Source organism: Lolium rigidum, chromosome 2, assembly GCF_022539505.1.
Source record: "Lolium rigidum isolate FL_2022 chromosome 2, APGP_CSIRO_Lrig_0.1, whole genome shotgun sequence".
Lineage (NCBI taxonomy): Eukaryota > Viridiplantae > Streptophyta > Magnoliopsida > Poales > Poaceae > Lolium > Lolium rigidum.
This window is the reverse complement of record NC_061509.1, coordinates 252306981-252326781: the sequence shown is the minus strand read 5'-3', so window position 1 is coordinate 252326781 and position 19801 is coordinate 252306981. Positions and strand designations below refer to the sequence as shown.

At 45.6% G+C, this 19801-nt stretch overlaps 1 protein-coding gene across 1 annotated transcript; it reads left to right on the top strand.

Moving 5' to 3' along the window:
* The first annotated feature begins 5830 nt into the window (after window positions 1-5830).
* LOC124688550 (auxin-responsive protein SAUR32-like) lies at window positions 5831-6504 on the top strand. The gene has a single exon (XM_047222214.1). The coding sequence runs from the start codon at window positions 5924-5926 to the stop codon at window positions 6218-6220; it is 297 nt and encodes a 98-aa protein (XP_047078170.1). The 5' UTR covers window positions 5831-5923; the 3' UTR covers window positions 6221-6504.
* Window positions 6505-19801: the final 13297 nt, after the last annotated feature.

Below are 19801 nucleotides of genomic sequence, written 5' to 3'. Positions count from 1 at the left end.
GAGCAATAATTTTTTTTTGCAGTTATAAGTGGAGTTGCAACTCATTTCTTTGCAGTTGCATGTAAAGTTGCAGCTAAGATTATTTTTTTGTAGTTGCAAGTGGAGTTGCAACTGGGATTTTTTTTCAGTTGCAAGTGAAGTTGCAACTGAGAATTTTCTCGTTTCAACCGAGGTTTTCTTCACTTGCAAGTGCGGTTACAACTGATTTTTCAGTTGCATGTGCGGTTGTAACTGACATTTTTTTTTGTTGCAAGTGCGGTTGCAACTTGAATTTTTCTTTAGTTGCAAGTGTATTGCAAGTGAGACTTTCTCCAGTTACAAGTGTGGTTGCAACTGCAAATTTCTCCTGTTACAAGTATTTTTTTTTTCTAGTAACAAGTGAGATTCCAATCATGATTTTTCGAGTTGCAAGCAGATGTGTAGCCGCACTCTTTTAAAAGTTATTTTAAGCACTCTTTTACGTTTTTTTTTGTTTCACTCGTGAATGCATGCGGTAGCTTGTTGTTTGAGCTGCAAGTGATCTGACAAGTGACAACCACTCCATTGACTCATATACTTGCTTGCGCTTGCTAGTGTAGTGGCGTAATGTAGAAGTATTAAATGATGCACCGAACCAAGGAATTAAACTATCTCTGCCCATGCTTTGCTTGCGTAGAGGTCGGCGTGGCATGGTGCCTGTGTACGGTCATGCGTACAAAAATCTGTCCGAACGCGAGCTGAGACAAATTAACAGACGCTCGGTGGGTTCGATGGCGCGGACCAAATCCTACACACGCACGCGCGTGCGTGACGTCAGTTGCTGAGCTTAATTCTACTGAGAGTTAGATGGACCCAAGAAAGAATACACAGAGACAAGCCTTTTTCGCTTTATAAAGTATATCTGCTGAAATCAAAGTTCAACCACAAGGACATCACATCGCCTCAAAAAAGGAGGGAAAAAAACTAAAGGACAGCACATACATATTTTTTTTTTTTTGATACTAATATCTGGAATATATTACGAAAGGAAAACAAGATAATACAAGAACTGTCCAGATAAAAGACAGCTGTCCCCAAACTTCAGAAAGAACCCTAGACAAACTGAAAATACAAAAAGGCCCTTGGGATCTTCTGGAACATCCAAGATCTGCCACCGCCTGAGCCAACGCGTCGACCTCGCCGGAGCGGAAGAAGAGGCGTCGCCGGCCGCAGCTGTGTTGCCGGAAAGATGCTGAAGAGGAATAAACCTCGTTGAAGTCGCCGCAGTTTCCACCCGACGCGGACGCCGGGATCTGAAGAAGGTTGACCGTAGATCGGCGGGGGACACACCCCGCATCTCGCCGGCAGTCAGGCCAGACCAACTGGCCGGAGCCAGCAGCAAAGCCTGCAGTAGCTTGTGCCGAAGAAGAGGAAGCAGCTGAAGAAACGCCTCGACATCACGAGGTGCCTGGACTCCTGTACACGGACGCCGAGGATCTGGGAGACCAGAACCACCGCCCCCGTCCTCCACAAGCTTGCCAGCGCCGACGGAGCAACCGACGCAAGCACGAGGAAGCAGCCGGGAGGACCAAAACTCGCAAGATGGTGAAGCCCACCTCGCCAGGACCACACCCACGAGACCAACGCCGAAAGCTCGCCAGCAGAGCCCCGAAGGGCGCCGCCGAGGTGAGGATCGAGCACCAGCACCATAACTCCAGAGCACCGCCGCCGCCACCACCTCGCCAGCGCCGCCCGGGGAACCTAACCTACTATGTACACGCACGGTCAGATCCGGAGCTCCCCTCCACCTCACAGTGCCCACATGGCCACCGGAGGCGAAGGGGAGCGGCGAATCCGCCGGCGAGACCAAGAACTTTGGAGTCTCTCCCTCGATCTACTGTAGCGAGGCGAGAGCTCTGGAGGGGAAAGTGACTAGGTCGAATGAGTAGGACAGCACATACATAGCCCACGAATGTGACCTTAGGTAGAGGACGAGTACATAGTTTGGAAAAGATAGCATGTTTAGTCCTTTTCTTCAGATGGATGACAGGTAGAAAAGTTGTCGATGATCGAAGAGCATGTTGATTCAGAAAATATATAAAGTTGCCGCGTGGAGTATGTCAAACTCACTACTCGATCTGGGACTATAGGAGGGGTCGACATAGTATGTCAACCCATATAATGCCAAGTTTCAGTCCCTCCTTTTCATTAAACTCCATGACGCCTTTGTTATAAGATGTTAACTCAAAATAAATCTTACCACAGACAGCTGTAATGCCTTGACACCTGCCAATGTTCACCATTCGGCGAATACCGCCATTTCGGCGCGTGGTGAGTTTGTAGCGGTGTCTGTCCCACTTGGACGCCCCGATCTTGCACACCCAGACCTCACTTTCATCGAGATCACAGACCACGACAGAGCAGCCTGAAACCGCACCTGGCATGTTCGAGAGCAAGCACTTGCAGTGTTGTGGGAATCCGTGCTCTTTGGGTGGCAGCTGGATCCTCTGGCCATCCTGAGGCCGCCATAGGAAGGTCTGCAAGGAGGCAGGGTCGAGAACGAGCACCCAGCCCCGTGAGGTCTCTAAGCAGGGGTAGTGTTGCATCTCGTCGATGGCGAGCGTGCTCAGGGCTTGGCTGGCGATGCTGTAGAGCGGCTGCGAATCGGTACGGGTTCCAACAAGTAGCGGCGACGGCGAGACTCCTGGTTCCTGCACAGACTGCATCTCTATCGTCGACAGCAAGAGATATTCTCAATCCTATTGACGATCAGGCAGCAGCGCGCGGTTGTTTGTGGAGATTGTTTGTGCTTGCACTACGGTGCTGAGCCCACCTTATGTAGGCTTCAGGTCGTGCCGGAACCGGACTGCTGATCTGGGACGAGAAGGAGACGGATTCTGTATCGTTGCCGGAACCGGACTGCTGCTCTGCGGCGCGCGAGAAGGAGATGGATTGATTACACGTTTTCTTCCTCCGCCTCCAGCGTTGGACGCGTGTCCACGCGGGGCCCACGCGACCGCCCACCTCCGCCCTCTGTGCACTTCCTTCTCACGAAGCTCGCCGGCCGCGACGCAGTTCCCCGTCCAGAGCTCGCCCGCCTCGCCGCAGTTCTCCATCTAGAGCTCGCCACACAGAGCTCGCGCGAGGCCGATGACGGGGACCAGTCGCTGCTGCCTCTCCTCCTCCGCGGCCGCGTGCTCCATCCCCGCCCCCGGGATCACCAGCTCCCGCGTACAACTCGCGGAGGTCGTCGACGCCATGAATCTGCTGCAGAGGTCAGCGGTGTTTGTTCCCAACGACGGACGTGATTGCTACAAGGGACGGACGTCGTTGCTACAAGGATTGGTCAGCTTTTGCTACGAGGGAGCGGCCGGACTTGCTACAATGGTGAGGCGGGGTTGCTGCCAGCAGCCTCCGGCGCGTGTTCTGAAGGAACCCACGACTTATTAGTGGGTTTCTCTGGGAGAAAGACGCTGCGTGGCCGAGAATTATGATTGTCCGTGATGATAGCTGAATAGATCGGAGCCACGGGGAAGCACGCAACGAACCCACAATCGATACTGTTCGAGAACAAGCCACCATTGTCCGTATCACCATGATCACCATACATGAGCGGCAAATAATATTCCTTCCAAAAGCTTCGGCGATCGGCTCGCCGTTGGTGGCCGTCGCTGTTCACTGGTCCTAGACTCCTATGACCAACGAGGCAGGATGAGATGCCCATCGAGCTAAAGAAGATCAATACAGATACGGACAGGACTCGGCATGCTCGCCGGCCGGTTGACCGCCGGTGGACGCGGCCCGTGGCCGAGATGATATGCCAAACACAGTGCAAGTTGGGGCCGCCAAAGAAAGCACAAGGTGCTCAGTGGGCTGGGCGGCGGTGAGATCGGCGAATCGCCTCCCAAATCCCTCGGAAAAGGAAAGACGGACGCGCGCGTCTGGAAAAGCCTCGCGCGCGTGCCTTCTCCCCGTTGTCGTGGTACGGAAGACATGGATGGATGGATGGATGGACTCTTGTGCTGTGCTGCAGCAGTAGCTTTCGGTCGAGCCGGGCACGCTTTGCTTGCACGGTCGCCGGCCTCGCCGATCTGTAATGGAAGCTTCTTCAGCTGGAGCGCTCGCTTCTTTCTTAGTTTCTTTTCTGGGCTGGGCTATGTACGTGGCTGGCTAGAGGATCGAACGAACGTCTGCCTCGGTGCATTCAGTCAGAAATACGGGCGCAAGAAACCATGATTTTTCTACTCCATGATATAGAAGATTGTGATTCCTGATAGTGCGACTCTCTTTTCCTTTCCTGGATCCTCTTGAAGGTTTTCTTTTCCTTAAGTTATGTTTACAATTTTACTACTGCCTTTCTTTTATACCACAAGCAAACGCCCTTTCGTGGATCTTGAAGGTTTTTGTCGTTGAGATTTGCTCACTTAAATGCATTATGGCTCCTAAGACGGCTGATGGTTCGCTCTTTTACAACCGGTTGCAGCCTAGCATTTGCCTTTTCAAATTTGTGGCAATGTAACATAAGGCAGTATTCAGTCATGCCAGAAAGTGCAAATTAAGGCACTCTTTGGATTTCATTAACAATTTTAATCTTTATTCAATTCATTTTCTAAAACGAGCTAAAGAAAAATTACACACCAATATACATGCACCTAGATCCAATGTACCACCTCCTGCATATCACATACGTTCTTCCCCTACACCTAAGATCCAACTAGAATCGGTGGTTTTTAGAATGAAAGCTGTAGGAAATTTTCCGCTGATGACTTCTCATATATGATGAAAATCAGATTTTGTATGCGACCACCACAGGATCCCGGAAGTAGATGGCGTGATTGACTCCATATGATGGAATCGACCATAGATCAGTTCTACGTACTTGTGGGTACACAGAGAAGACCTTAGGAAAATTCGATAGGGTCCCAGGAGCCCTTGGATCAAATGTTTCTGATCTCGCGGACAAGATGGGTCACTAAAGTCTATATAAACAAGGAAACCCTATTTTAGAGAGGGCAAAGCCTATGAGTAACGGGTCTTGCTTCACTCGTTAGAAGTAAGTTTTCCTTTATATTAATTTAAATCACAATATAACACCCGAGCAACGGCGCTTCCATATTTTTGGACATGTTGCGCCATAGAGCTCTGCAACTAGGTGCTACCATGCTCATACGCAAGTGCTACCTGAAAGTGTTACTTTTTGAAATAATCTTGCCAAAGATTTATTTTTTGAAATAGTTTAGCTAAACGGTTATTTTTTGAGGTACTATTGATGGTCACTAATGACGGCCACGATGATGGCACCTTAGGGCGCTCCTTTGATTCATAGAATAGAAAATGTATAAGAATAGAAAAAATGCATAGAATTAGGATGTCATGCCTACTTGAATCCTATATGAACATGAAGTATGTTTAATTGTAGCAAAGAATTTTTTTCACGAGGTCTGATCTAATATTTTTTCTATAGATTTTGCACTATAAGATTCCTATAGAATTACTTTCTATAGGACATGTTTCTGTAAATCAAACAACCTATAAAAGAAAAAATTCATATATCTAAATCTTACACAATTCCTCTACAAATCCTACAGATCAAATTAAGAAGCTCTTAGCATATATGTTTATTCCCGCTGAACAACGCACAAATCTTCCATCATCTGCCTCACACAAGTCTCAACCCAACCCAACAGGGAAGGCCGAATTGAAGGACAGGGCGATGCCGGGTTCCGTAGCATAGGACGTACGTTTGCACACGAGTGCGCGGCGCACTGGCGGCTCCAAACTTCTCAGGCTCTCACGCACGCACGCCGAGACACAAGTCCTATAAGAACCACCGCAGCTGCCACGAAACATATCGCACCACACACCCCTCGCTTGGCTCTAGCTAGCCCAACTCTGCGGCACCGGGGCGAGAGCAGCATCAAGCAGCAAGCACGGCGAGAGCTCGGCTGCAGCTGGACCGCCGGTGATGCAGGGCGAGGAGAAGAAGGGGAAGGTGAAGAAGGGGTGGCTGGCGGTGATGGTCGACGAGGACCAGCGGCGGTTCGTCATCCCCATCGCCTACCTCTACCACCCGCTCTTCCGCCGGCTGCTGGAGGCGGCGCGGGACACATACGGCTACCACTCGTCCGGTCCGCTGCGCCTCCCTTGCTCCGTCGACGAGTTCCTCCGCCTGCGCGCGCTCGTCGAGCGGGACACGCACTCGTCCTCGTCGTCGCACCGCGTGCACATGGCCCCGTGCACCCGCGCTAAGGTCACGTCGTGATCGATGATCGGCTGTGAGCACGACGACGATGAGCACCGGAGGGCGTGCGCTGGACTACGTACGCTCATCCGCCGATACGGATAGTCGGATACATGCGTGTACCATGGAGAGAGAGGAGAGGGTACGCGATTAGTCTGGGACGATGGTTTTGGCCTTCTTTTCCTTCCGATTTTTGCACATACATGTATACTGATTGATTGACAGACATACCGATGTATATATAAACACTTGGATTCACAGTCGTCATAGCCAGGCTTAACGACAGGCAGATTTGAATTGATTAATTCCCTTCTCTTTTGCAAAGTTCAAGACCAAACAAAACAAGGTCGAGCTCGGAATGACTGTCAAACAGGCCATGAAACGAGATCAGGCTCGGCAGGCAGGCGTCAAGTTAGATATAGGCTGACGCTACGTACAGAGCTATTAATTATACAGATTAATTTCCCCCTTCGCTACCTCATGTCCATCGAGTTGCAGCAGGACAGCATCATATTATGCTCCAGTTAATCATGGAGGATGGGGTCCTTGGGGAATTTCCGATGCCGCGTTTCTTTCTGCTGGTCGATTCATGTCGTGTCCTTCGTTGTGGATTCAGCAATCAGCACCAGGTCGGGGAGAGGGATAGAGCAAGAGGGAGACAGGCAGCATTGGTCTGACCCCTCTTCGTCACTCCTAAGAACATCTCCACCAGCACAACGTAAACGAACATTTTATATTTATTTTGGTCTGCGTGGAAAAAAGGTATGTCCTCAACCCATCGACCGGATGCACAGTGGCTGGTCTGTTCCACACGAACGCATTTCTTGATCAAATTTAGGTGAGCTTTCCGTCACAGAAATTACTGCTTAGAAATACCCTTCCTCAAACCCCACAATTTGTGGGAGCTTTGAGCACTCGGTACGTTCGTTTTTTGCGTTTATACGGACATTGTGGTCTGTCGGTTCTTGTGGCCTGCTTAACCTCTCTCTCCTCCATAAATTAATGTATGTCCCATGTGCTACCCACATAAAAAGATTCTACTCCTATCTCCTCCCTAAATTAATGCATGGTCCATACGGCTCTAATGTTTGCAGGCAAAAAATAGCACTGCCGCTAGGGCAGGGGATGCATACAAACAAGTTGAAAAAGGGACTAATTTTGTGTGCACGGTCCGATGCAAACAGACATAAGTCGTGTCTGAAATGCGGTGCTTTATTTTAGGTGCAGACACCTGCTCCCCAATTTGGAGAGAGGGTGCATACACCAATGGCCATGATAAGAATCCCAAAAAAAATTAACAAATGAAAGTAAATGAACTTCAAAATTTCCTTCAAATTTAGGTTTATTTATAAAACTTTAATGAAATCTAACCTAAATTACATAAACCCTAGTATACTGGTTTTCGGTTGGGGCGCGCGACAGGTCTGCTTCATCACTGTTCTTCCCCTTCACCGCCACCTCCCGCGCTCGCATCTCCACCCTTGCTTCGTGCATATGGCGGTGCAGCATCGCTGCATGCATCACCGGAGTTTCTCGGCGACGTTGCGCACCCCAGGCGGGATCCCTCATTCTGGGCGAGCCATGCTTGCTCGCGGGCGGCCGCCTCGGCCTGGAGCTGAGCGTTGAGATCAAGAAGCCTTTGTAGCTTGGCCGCCATGAAGAGGCGACATGTCTCCTCCGTGTACGTCCGCTCGCGTGAGATTTGGATGGCATGCTCGAAGTTGCTGATGACGACGCTCGCAGATGTCGTCACCTTAGGACTCCAAGAGCATAGTATCATAGTTAGAGAAGCTTTTTCCCCCACAAGGGTGACTCGAGGATTTATATCAAACTCTCGGAGAATTGGCTTAGAGGTATCTCATTTTCCTCTTCTTCTAGCAACCATGCAAAGCAAAAAAAAAAATCTTGTATCCCCAACTCCACCGTGTGATTGTCAAGCACACAAGGTTTTGTATTCGTGATTATAGATGAAAGAGAAAGAAGTAATAAAAGTAAAGTAAAGTAAATAAACTATGTAAACTAGATAAAAGCGGTAAAGAGGTAGTTGTTTTTGGATTCCGTGCGTGTTTAAGTAAAGAAAGTATTTTTGTATTTTCGGATTAAAATAGTGCTGCAAGTAGAAAATATGATAAATGTAATGGAAAGGTGTTTCTTATGATTAAAATTGGGTTAGGTTCATGGGTTCACTTCACTTGTCTACTCTCTTTTTAAGTTGTAGTGGAATCTAACAATTCATCAATGAGATAATATAGGTGAAACTTCAATGTGTGTTTGATAAGCATTTGTATGGGCATCACGTCCTAACATAAAGATGATGCAACACATCTCTCTTATACTCCAAAAGAAAGGAAAAACTTCAAGCAATCTTGTATTAAAAAATAACAGAGCGTAGCATTAAATACTTTGACATGATATTTGAATATCAAATATGCTACCTTGAACAAACAAATTATCACTATTGTCACATGATAAACAAATGCTCTCAACGAGACAAAAAAAAGGAGAAAACCCTTCTAAATTCACTACATGTGCAAAGTTAGCCTACATTTGACAGAAAAAATAAATGCTCTCAACAGATGCACTATCCACAAACACAAAGGAAAAAATCACTGCATTTCATAAAACATAACTTTGGACATTACCATGCATAACTTCTTGCAACTGACCAGACCTAGGTTGTCCTCATTGTTGGCACATTCACAAAACCTTCTACCTTATATGTAACTGCCATGACTCCCAAAACTATGACATCATCCAAAAAAAACAGAACTACAAATGTGCCAACAATGTGGTAGATGCATGACATTGGATAGAGCCATGTGGTCTTTTTGACTAGTGGCATGTCATCATTTTGCCTACTCAAAACTACACTTGCTACATCCATCCCACCCTGTGTGGTTCACGCATCCGAGAAAAACGTTGTGTGGGTAAAAAATGTGCTACATCCCACATACATTGAACACTAGTATGCAAAACCTTCACACCTATCTGGACTACCTGGCTACATTTTATGGAAAATCCACTATATCCATTGCACAAACAACCATGACATGCGATGTACCTTCCAGATAACTTGCAGACAAAGCAGATGTGGCTCTAGAAAAAGCACAGAGGCACATCCCCCACCCCCACCTTCACACCTATCTGGGCTGCCTAGCTACATTTTATGAAAAATCCACTACATCCACTACAAAAACAATCAGGCCATGGGATGTACCTTCCAAATAACCTGCAGACAGAGCAGTTCTGGCTGTAGAACAAGTACATAGGCATACAAAATGAACACTATCATGAGAACCAACCTAAGGTTGGGTGGTTAGGAGGGTGGTTGTACCCCCAACCCACCAGAGTTCAAATCTCAGGTTTGACATCTGTGTGTCTCATTAAGGCGTAATATTCATTCAGTGGGAGGCGACGCTCCCGTCGATAGCGAGGCGTCAGTGGTGACCTCGTCAATTTCAAGATCCCCGCCGGCTCAGCCTTTCGAAGGTGCTCATAGGGGTAGGGTGTGCGTGTGTGCGTTCATGGGGGTGAGTGTATGCGCGTGTATGTGAGCGTCTGCATTTGTACTGTGTTTTTCAAAAAAAAATGAACACTATCATGCAAAGCCTTCGCATCTGACTGGGCTACTAGCTACATACCATGGGTAAAAACCAACTACATGCACTACAAATTCTACCATCTGGAAGCTATCTAGAAGGGGATTACCTTCTAGAGAGCCTTCATATGGTAGATGTCGGACCAAATCTGGGGCTAGAAAAAGGTTCAGCACCTGGCGATGTAGACGAAGAGGATGTATTAGATGGCCCCCGCCTGAGTTGGCAGCGAGGATGAAGCATGATGGAAACATCTCTGCCAAGCCGCCCCGCTCTCGCCGCTCCCTCCCCCCGCTCCACCAACGCCAACCACCGCTCGCCTTCCACCCCTTGCGAGATGCAACTCTGGTGAACAACGACGATCTAATTTCTGACTGAATCGAAACAGGGAAATCGCCTGAGCGCGATTTCAGCGAGGATGTAAGAGAGACGGAGAAATGAGATTGTTCTCTCTCCTTTGTCCTGACTCGGTGGCACGCATTTCGAAAATGTTTGTCTGGAGACTGGGCCCGGTCGGAGATAGAGCGCCGCTCGGCGCGGAAGGTTGGATATGCATATCGCGGTCCAGACGCCTCACTACGGGACTAGCTACAGTGAGGTTAGAGTAGAAATTGATTTCCCGATTATGTAAAGCCGCAACGTGCAAATCCCATAGACGCTACTATACCAGGGTAGGTCTGCGCGTATTATTATTTGCGTGCCGAGAGGCCGATGCGCGTCCGAGATTTTGACCAGAAGCCGGTGTATAGCCTAGGACCCGTTTGGTAGTCTGGGCCGAAATTCAGCATCACTGCGTCAGGGGGAAGAACCCACATGTGTGTTTTAGATGGGCCACGGGCCCAGAATGGCCCGTTTGGTGGTTTCAGTTGCGTCAGTCAGTACCCAAGTGCTAGTTTGTTTGGATGGTTGGAAAAAATGTGACATCTGTAATCAACCAAAGCACATGTGTTTGGTTGCTATTTTAGACATACAACTTTTGCTTCTCCTCGTCACATTCAAATATGGTAGCCTTAACGTCACACAATGGCCACAAAAACGATCATAAGCATACTACACAGATATATAGACATGGAACATAGTACTTAGTACCTAATCCTAACGTTAGAATGGTAAGACGCCTACTTAAACCTGGAGGTAGACTAGCTAGGTCCAAAATCAATGTTCAGCAGTTTGTAGAGGCCAACATTACAGGCACGCACTAGTAGGGAAAGGCTCTTCAGTGGCCCACCAAACCTAGTATTCTGTAGTGCATGGGCAGTGCACCACAGAATTCATGCCACTCAAATGTTAATTTTGTGGCGCACCAGCCCATGCGCCACAGAACATATTTAGTGGTGCATGCGTTTGTGATACGCCACAAAAATAGGTGCGCCAAAGAATGTCTTGTAGGTGCGCCACAGAATTTGTTACATGTATATACGATTTTTTTACTACACGTTGTACAAATACATGTTTTATATAGCAATTATACAGGTATAATACAAACAGCAATTATACAGGTATAATATAAACATCAATTATACATACACATTACTATATCATCACATTACTTACAGCCCGAGTGACATAGGCATCTCCAATGGGTCTGCCGAAGATGGTACCTGGGGTTTACTAAAGGCCCATGATCCGAAGATTACGAAGCCCGGAACATAAAGCGTCGACTATGGAAGTTATAGATGTATTAGGAATAGACTTGTAATTGTACGGGACGAACTCAAAAAGTCTCCCGCTGTTTGTAACGTGTACATCACGAAACCCTCGGCTCCACCTCCTATATAAGGGCGAGTCGAGGGAGAAAGAAAGGATCAATCTCGTTGTCAACTCAACTCTAGTTTTTAGCTGTCGAGTACATTTTCGGCTGAAACCTTCGAGATCTACTTGCCCTCAACTTCTGTGAAACTCAAGTCTACAATTTGTAGGCATTGAGAAGTTAATACCTTATCAATTGGCGTCGTCTGTGGGAATGAGAGGCGACAAGGAGTTGATCTCGATGGCACCATCAACGTCTTCGACAACATCGTCAACTTCATCGGTAGCAAGCAACGCGATGGATGGAGGTAAACAGATCAAAACCGATCTCGTTGGTTTTATACCTCACCCTCCCGCCCGTGTGGATGCATATGCGCACCTGGAGGAGCCAATGGAGATGACGTTCGGAAGCTTCCACTTTCGCGTTGATGTCTACGGGTGCTTCTATTCTTGTAGACAGTGTTGGCCCTCCAAGAGCAGAGGTTTGTAGAACAGCAGCAAGTTTCCCTTAAGTGGATCACCCAAGGTTTATCGAACTCAGGGAGGAAGAGGTCAAAGATATCCCTCTCAAGCAACCCTGCAATCACGATACAAGAAGTCTCTTGTGTCCCCAACACACCTAATACACTTGTCAGATCTATAGGTGCACTAGTTCGGCGAAGAGATAGTGAAATACAAGTGGTATGAATGAATATGAGCAGTAGTAACGGTGCCAGAAAAGTGCTTGCTGGCATGCAGTTGATGGTAGTAATATTGCGGGAAGTAAAGATGCGAGTAAAACAATGAAACAAGCGATGATTGCAGTATTTGGAAACAAGGCCTAGGGATCATACTTTCACTAGTGGACACTCTCAACATTGATCACATAAATAAATAAGTTATCCTCCTTTGTGATACATATACTCTTGTTTAATAATGAACACCATTCGTTGTGTATGGCTACAAGAGCACCTCAATGCCGGAGTTAACAAGCTCCACAACATTCGACATTCATATTTAAGTAACCTTTAGAGCATAATAGATCTTTGCAATTTAAACCGAGTACTAACATAGCATGCACACTGTCACCATCACACTATGAAGGGGAAATAAATCACATCAATACTATCATAGTAATAATTAACTCGATCCATAACCTACAAGAGATTATGATCATAGCCTACGCCAAGTACTACACGATGCACACACTGTCACCATTACACCGTGAAGGAGGAATAGACTACTTTAATAACATCACAAGAGTAGCACATAGACTAATAGTGATACAAAGCTCATATGAATCTCAATCATGTAAGGCAGCTCATGAGATCATTGTATTGAAGTACATAGGAGAGAGATTAACCACATAGCTACCGGTACAGCCCTTAGCCTCGATGAAGAACTACTCCCTCCTCATGGGAGACAGCGGCGTTGATGAAGATGGCGGTGGTGTCGATGGAGGAGCCTTCCGGGGGCACTTCCCCGTCCCGGCGGCGTGCCGGAACAGAGACTCTTGTCCCCCAGATCTTGGCTTCGCGATGGCGGCGGCTGCGGAAAGTTTCTCGTACCGTGGCTTTTCCGTATCGAGGTTTTAGGTCAGGGACCTTTAAATAGGCGAAGAGGCGGAGTCGGAGGGCTGACGAGGCGGTGACACAATAGGGGGGCGCGGCCCAGGCCCTGGCCGCACCACCCTATCATCTGGTGGCCCTGTGGCTCTCCTCTGCTGGCTCTCGGGTGTTCTGGAAGCTTCGTGGAAAAATAGGATGCTGGGCATTGATTTCGTCCGATTCCGAGAATATTTCCTTACTAGGATTTACGAAACCAAAAACAGCGAAAAACGAGCAAGCGGCCCTTCGGCATCTCGTCAATAGGTTAGTTCCGGAAAATGCATCAAAACGATATAAAGTGTGAACAAAACATGTAGGTATTGTCATAAAACTAGCATGGAACATCAGTAATTATAGATATGTTTGAGACGTATCAAGCATCCCCAAGCTTAGTTCCTACTCGCCCTCGAGTAGGTAAACGATAACAAGAATAATTTCTGAAGTGACATGCTACTTACATAATCTTGATCATACTATTGTAAAGCATATGAGATGAATGCAGCGATTCAAAGCAATGGTAAAGACAATGAGTAAAAAAATGAACCATATAACAAAGACTTTCATGAATAGTACTTTCAAGACAAGCATCAATAAGTCTTGCATAAGAGTTAACTCATAAAGCAATAAATTCTTAGTAAAAGCATTGAAGCAACACAAAGGATGATTAAGTTTCAGCAATTGCTTTCAACTTGTAACATGTATATCTCATGGATAATTGTCAACACAAAGTAATATAACAAGTGCAATAGGTAAACATGTAAGAATCAATGCACACAGTTGATACAAGTGTTTGCTTCTAAGATAGAAAGAATGGGTAAACTGACTCAACAATAAAGTAAAAGATAGGCCCTTCGCAGAGGGAAGCATGGATTACTATTTTTGTGCTAGAGCTTTTCATTTTGAAAACAAGAAACAATTTTGTCAACGGTAGTAATAAAGCATATGTGTTATGTATAAGATGTCCTATAAGTTGCAAGCCTCATGCATAGTATACCAATAGTGCTCGCACCTTGTCCTAATTAGCTTGGATTAACACGGATTATCATTGCATAGCATATGTTTCAACCAAGTGTCACAAAGGGGTACCTCTATGCCGCATGTACAAAGGTCTAAGGAGAAAGCTCGCATTGGATTTATCGCTTTTGATTATTCTCAACTTAGACATCCATACCGGGACAACATAGACAACAGATAATGGACTCCTCTTTAATGCATAAGCATTCAACAACAATTAAAATTCTCATAAGAGATTGAGGATTAGTTGTCCAAACTGAAACTTCCACCATGAATCATGGCTTTAGTTAGCGGCCCAATGTTCTTCTCTAACATTATGCATACTCAAACCATTTGATCATGAAAATCGCCCTTACTTCAGACAAGACGAACATGCATAGCAACTCACATGATATTCAACAAAGGTAAAAGTTGATGGCGTCCCCGAAACATGGTTACCGCTCAACAAGCAACTTATTAAGAGATAAGACACATAAGTACATATTCTTCACCACAATAGTTTTTAAGGCTATTTGTCCCATGAGCTATATATTGTAAAGGCAAAGAATAGAATTTTAAAGGTAGCACTCAAGTAATGTACTTTGAAATGGCAGAGAAATACCATGTGGTAGGTAGGTATGGTGGACACAAATGGCATAGTTTTTGGCTCAAGGATTTGGATGCACGAGAAGAATTCCTCTCAATACAAGGCTAGGCTAGCAAGGTTGTTTGAAGCAAAATCAAGTATAAAATGGTGCAGCAAAGCTTACACATGAACATATTGCAAGCATTATAAGACTTTACATCATCTCCTTGTTGTTCAAACACCTTAACCAGAAAATATCTAGACTCTAGAGAAACTAATCATGCAAACCAAATTTTAACAAGCTCTATGTAGTTCTTCATTAATAGGTACAAAGTACATGATGCAAGAGCTTAAACATGATCTATATGAGCACAACAATTGCCAAGTATCAAATTATTCAAGCCATTATACCAATTACCACATGCAGCATTTTATGTTTCCAACCATATAACAATGAACGAAGCAGTTTCAACCTTCGCCATGAACATTAAGAATAAAGCTAAGAACACATGTGTTCATATGCAACAGCGGAGCGTGTCTCTCTCCCACACAAGCATTTATTCAGAGAATGAAAATAACGAAACGAAAATAAAAGCACACAGACGCTCCAAGTAAAGCACATAAGATGTGACCGAATAAAAATATAGTTTCAAGAGAAGAAACCTGGTAAGTTGTCGATGAAGAAGGGGATGCCTTGGGCATCCCCAAGCTTAGATGCTTGAGTCTTCTTGAAATATGCAGGGATGGACCACGGGGGCATCCCCAAGCTTAGACTTTTCACTCTTCTTGATCATAGTATATCATCCTTCTCTCTTGACCCTTGAAAACTTCCTCCACACCAAACTCAAAACAAACTCATTAGAGGGTTAGTGCATAAACAAAAATTCACATATTCAGAGGTGACACAATCATTCTTAACACTTCTGGACATTGCCCAAAGCTACTGGAAGTTAATGGAACAAAGAAATCCATCCAACACAGCAAAAGAGGCAATGCGAAATAAAAGGCGGAATATGTCAAAACAGAACGAGTCCGTAAAGACGAATTTTTAAGAGGCACCGGACTTGCTCGGATGAAAATGCTCAAATTGAATGAAAGTTGCGTACATATCTGAGGATCACGCACGTAAATTGGCAGATTTTTCTGAGTTACCTACGAGAGAGGCATATTGAAATTCGTGACGAGCAAGAAATCTGTTTACTGCGCGATAATCCAAATCTAGTATTGACTTTACTATCAAAGACTTTACTTGGCACAACAATGAAATAAAATAAAGATAAGGAGAGGTTGCTACAGTAGTAACAACTTCCAAGACTCAAATATAAAACAAAGTTGTTGTAGTAAAATAAATACATGGGTTATCTCCCAAGAAGCGCTTTCTTTATAGCCATTAAGATGGGCTCATCAGTTTTAATGATGCACTCGCAAGAAATAAGAGTTGAAGCAAAAGAGAGCATCAAGAAGCAAATTCAAAACAAATTTAAGCCTAACATGCTTCCTATGCATAGGAATCTTGTAAATAAACAAATTCATGAAGCATGATGCAACAAGCATAGAAAGATAAAAACAAGTGTAACTTCAAAAAAATTAGCATATAGAGAGGTGTTTTAGTAACATGAAAATTTCTACAACCATATTTTCCTCTCTCATAATAACTTTCAGTGGCATCATGAACAAATTCAATAATATAACTATCAAATAAAGCATTCTTATCATGAGTCTCATGCATAAAATAATTACTACTCCCAACATAAGCATAGTCATTCTTATTAATTGTAGTGGGAGCAAATTCAACAAAGTAGCTATCATTATTATTCTCATCATCATAATAAAATTTACTCTCCATAGTAGGCGGCACCAAAAGACCACTATCATTATAATCATCATAAATAGGAGGCAAAGTATCATCAAAGAAAATTTTCTCCTCAATGCTTGGGGGACTAAAAATATCATGCTCATCAAAACCAGCTTCCCCAAGCTTAGAATTTTCCATATCATTAGCAACAATGGTGTTCGAAGCGTTCATACTAATATCATTGCTACTAGCATGCAAATAAGGTTCCATAGGTTTTTAAATTTTCGTATTAAACCATTCATGTCTTGACTCAGGAAATAGTACAAAAAGCTCACAGATGTTTTCCATTATGCCTTACTAGTGTAAAACAAGAAACAAAAAGATGCAATTGCAGGATCTAAAGGAAATAGCTTCGAACACTCACACAACGGCAACAGAAAAGTACTTTACCTGGGACCGGAGTATGAGTGCCTTTTACCTTTCCTCCCCGGCAACGGCGCCAGAAAAGTGCTTGATGTCTACGGGTGCTTCTATTCTTGTAGACAGTGTTAGGCCTCCAAGAGCAGAGGTTTGTAGAACAACAGCAAGTTTCCCTTAAGTGGATCACCCAAGGTTCATCGAACTCAGGGAGGAAGAGGTCAAACATATCCCTCTCAAGCAACCCTGCAATCACGATACAAGAAGTCTCTTGTGTCCCCAACACACCTAATACACTTGTCAGATGTATAGGTGCACTAGTTCGACGAAGAGATAGTGAAATACAAGTGGTATGAATGAATATGAGCAGTAGTAATGGCGCCGAGAAAAGTGCTTGCTGGCGTGCGGTTGATGGTAGTAATATTGCGGGAAGTAAAGATGCGGTAAAACAAGTAAACAAGCGATGATTGCGGTATTTGGAAACAAGGCCTAGGGATCATACTTTCACTAGTGGACACTCTCAACATTGATCACATAAATAAATAAGTTCTCTTCCTTTGTGCTACATATACTCTTGTTTGATAATGAACACCATTCGTTGTGTAGGGCTACAAGAGCACCTGAATGCCGGAGTTAACAAGCTCCACAACATTCGACATTCATATTTAAGTAACCTTTAGAGCATAATAGATCTTTGCAATTTAAACCGAGTACTAACATAGCATGCACACTGTCACCATCACACTATGAAGGGGGAATAAATCACATTAATACTATCATAGTAATAATTAACTCGATCCATAACCTACAAGAGATTATGATCATAGCCTACGCCAAGTACTACACGATGCACACACTGTCACCATTACACCGTGAAGGAGGAATAGACTACTTTAATAACATCACAAGAGTAGCACATAGACTAATAGTGATACAAAGCTCATATGAATCTCAATCATGTAAGGCAGCTCATGAGATCATTGTATTGAAGTACATAGGAGAGAGATTAACCACATAGCTACCGGTACAGCCCTTAGCCTCGATGGAGAACTACTCCCTCCTCATGGGAGACAGCAGCGTTGATGAAGATGGCGGTGGTGTCGATGGAGGAGCCTTCTGATGGGGTTCGTAGCATAGAAAACAAAAAAATTCCTACCGCAAAGACGAATAAATCCAAGATCTAATCTATGGAACACCCAAGATCTAATCTACAAGATCGAAGCAACGAGATGGAGATGAGACTAACCCTCGAAGATTCCAAAGCCTACGAGATTAATCTCGTTGTTGGTGTAGACGATCGTCCCCGGTGCTGCAATCCGGCAGCACTTCCGTACTCGGTCGCGCGTACGGTGTCGATGAAGCTCCTCCCTCTCCCGTTCCAGCGGGCAGCGGAGGTGTGGTAGATCTCCTCGGAATCCCAGCAGCACGACGGCGTGGTGGTGGAGGTGGAGGAGAAATTTCTGCAGGGCTTCGCCAAGCCTGCGCGGGGAAGAAGGAGGAGGGAGAGAGGGGCGGCTAGGGCTTGGGGGGATGATGTGCTGCGCCCCAGCCCTCCCCTCCCTCTTATATAGGCGTGGGGGCTGCCTTGGCCCCTCCTCCAAGCCCAAGGGTCGGCCAAAACAAGGGGGGAACTTCCCCCCCCCAAGTTAAGTCCCTATTTTCAAGGGATTTGATCTTATCCACTTGGTACAACCACATGGGCCTTGGGGGCTGGTGTGCATGGCCCATGTGGGCCTATGCGACCCCTCCGGTCCATGTTGGTCGTCCGGGATAGGTGGGCCCCACTATGGTACCCTCCGGAACCTTCTAGAACCTCCGGTACAATACCGAAAAATCCCGAACTTTTCCGGTAAACCTGAAAATGACTTCCCATATATGAATCTTTGGATTTAGCACTCCTTCTTTGGTATGCCGGGATCCAACAACGATATCAACGTCTTGCAGTGCTCGCCGATCTTCTCCAAGCTTGTTGAGGGTCATGCTCCCCCGGTTAACTTTGTGATCAATGGCTGGCAGTACAACAAGGGGTACTATCTTGACCTAGCCCTCCCGAAGGAGGTGGAGTTTGTCGAGGAAGAAGAAGATTGCCGAAAGGACGTTGAGCGTGCATTTGGTGTCCTCCGGTAGAGATTTGATGTAGTCTGATTCCCCGCTTTGACTTGGTCCAAAGATCAGATGTGGGAGGTGATGAACTGTTGTGTGTGCTTACACAACATGATTATCGAGAATGAGCGAAAGTATCTGGTTCCTCTGAGCAAACAAGCTACACCATATGAAAGAGAGGGTCTTCTTGCACAGTCTAACCACCAGGTGCCGGCATCGTGGGCTGCGTTCATCGCTATGCGTCAGGAGATTCGAGACTCCACAATGCATCAACAGCTGCAGGATGATCTGGTGGAGCACATATGGACGCTTCGAGGCAACACCAACTAGTTTTCATTTGATTTGTTTGAAAACTTGTCATGTTTTATTTGTAAAAATAAGCCAAATGTTGAGAAAACTGGTCAAATTCACCGAACTATGCTAGATATTTGATTTTGGACGTTTCCAAACTAACGAGTGTCTACCGGGGAGACGACTGTAACTTCGACGCTCCCCAGTAAAAAGTTTCGTCCAATCCGACACTATTTACCATCGGATTTGACCGTGAAGAGCGCCAACGGCTGAAGATGCTCTCATATATAGGCACCACATGCCCGGCGGAGTACGGCTGCCGTCTCATCCGTCTCGGCGATTAGCCGATTGAACAAGGGACCGTGTCGATCCGGTCATCTCGAGTACTGAACCTACGACAAGCGATGGGACTCTCCGTGTCACCATCGTTTATCTCTTAACCAAGAATATTGCAGACCGGTTTGATCATTACGCGCTCGGAATCGT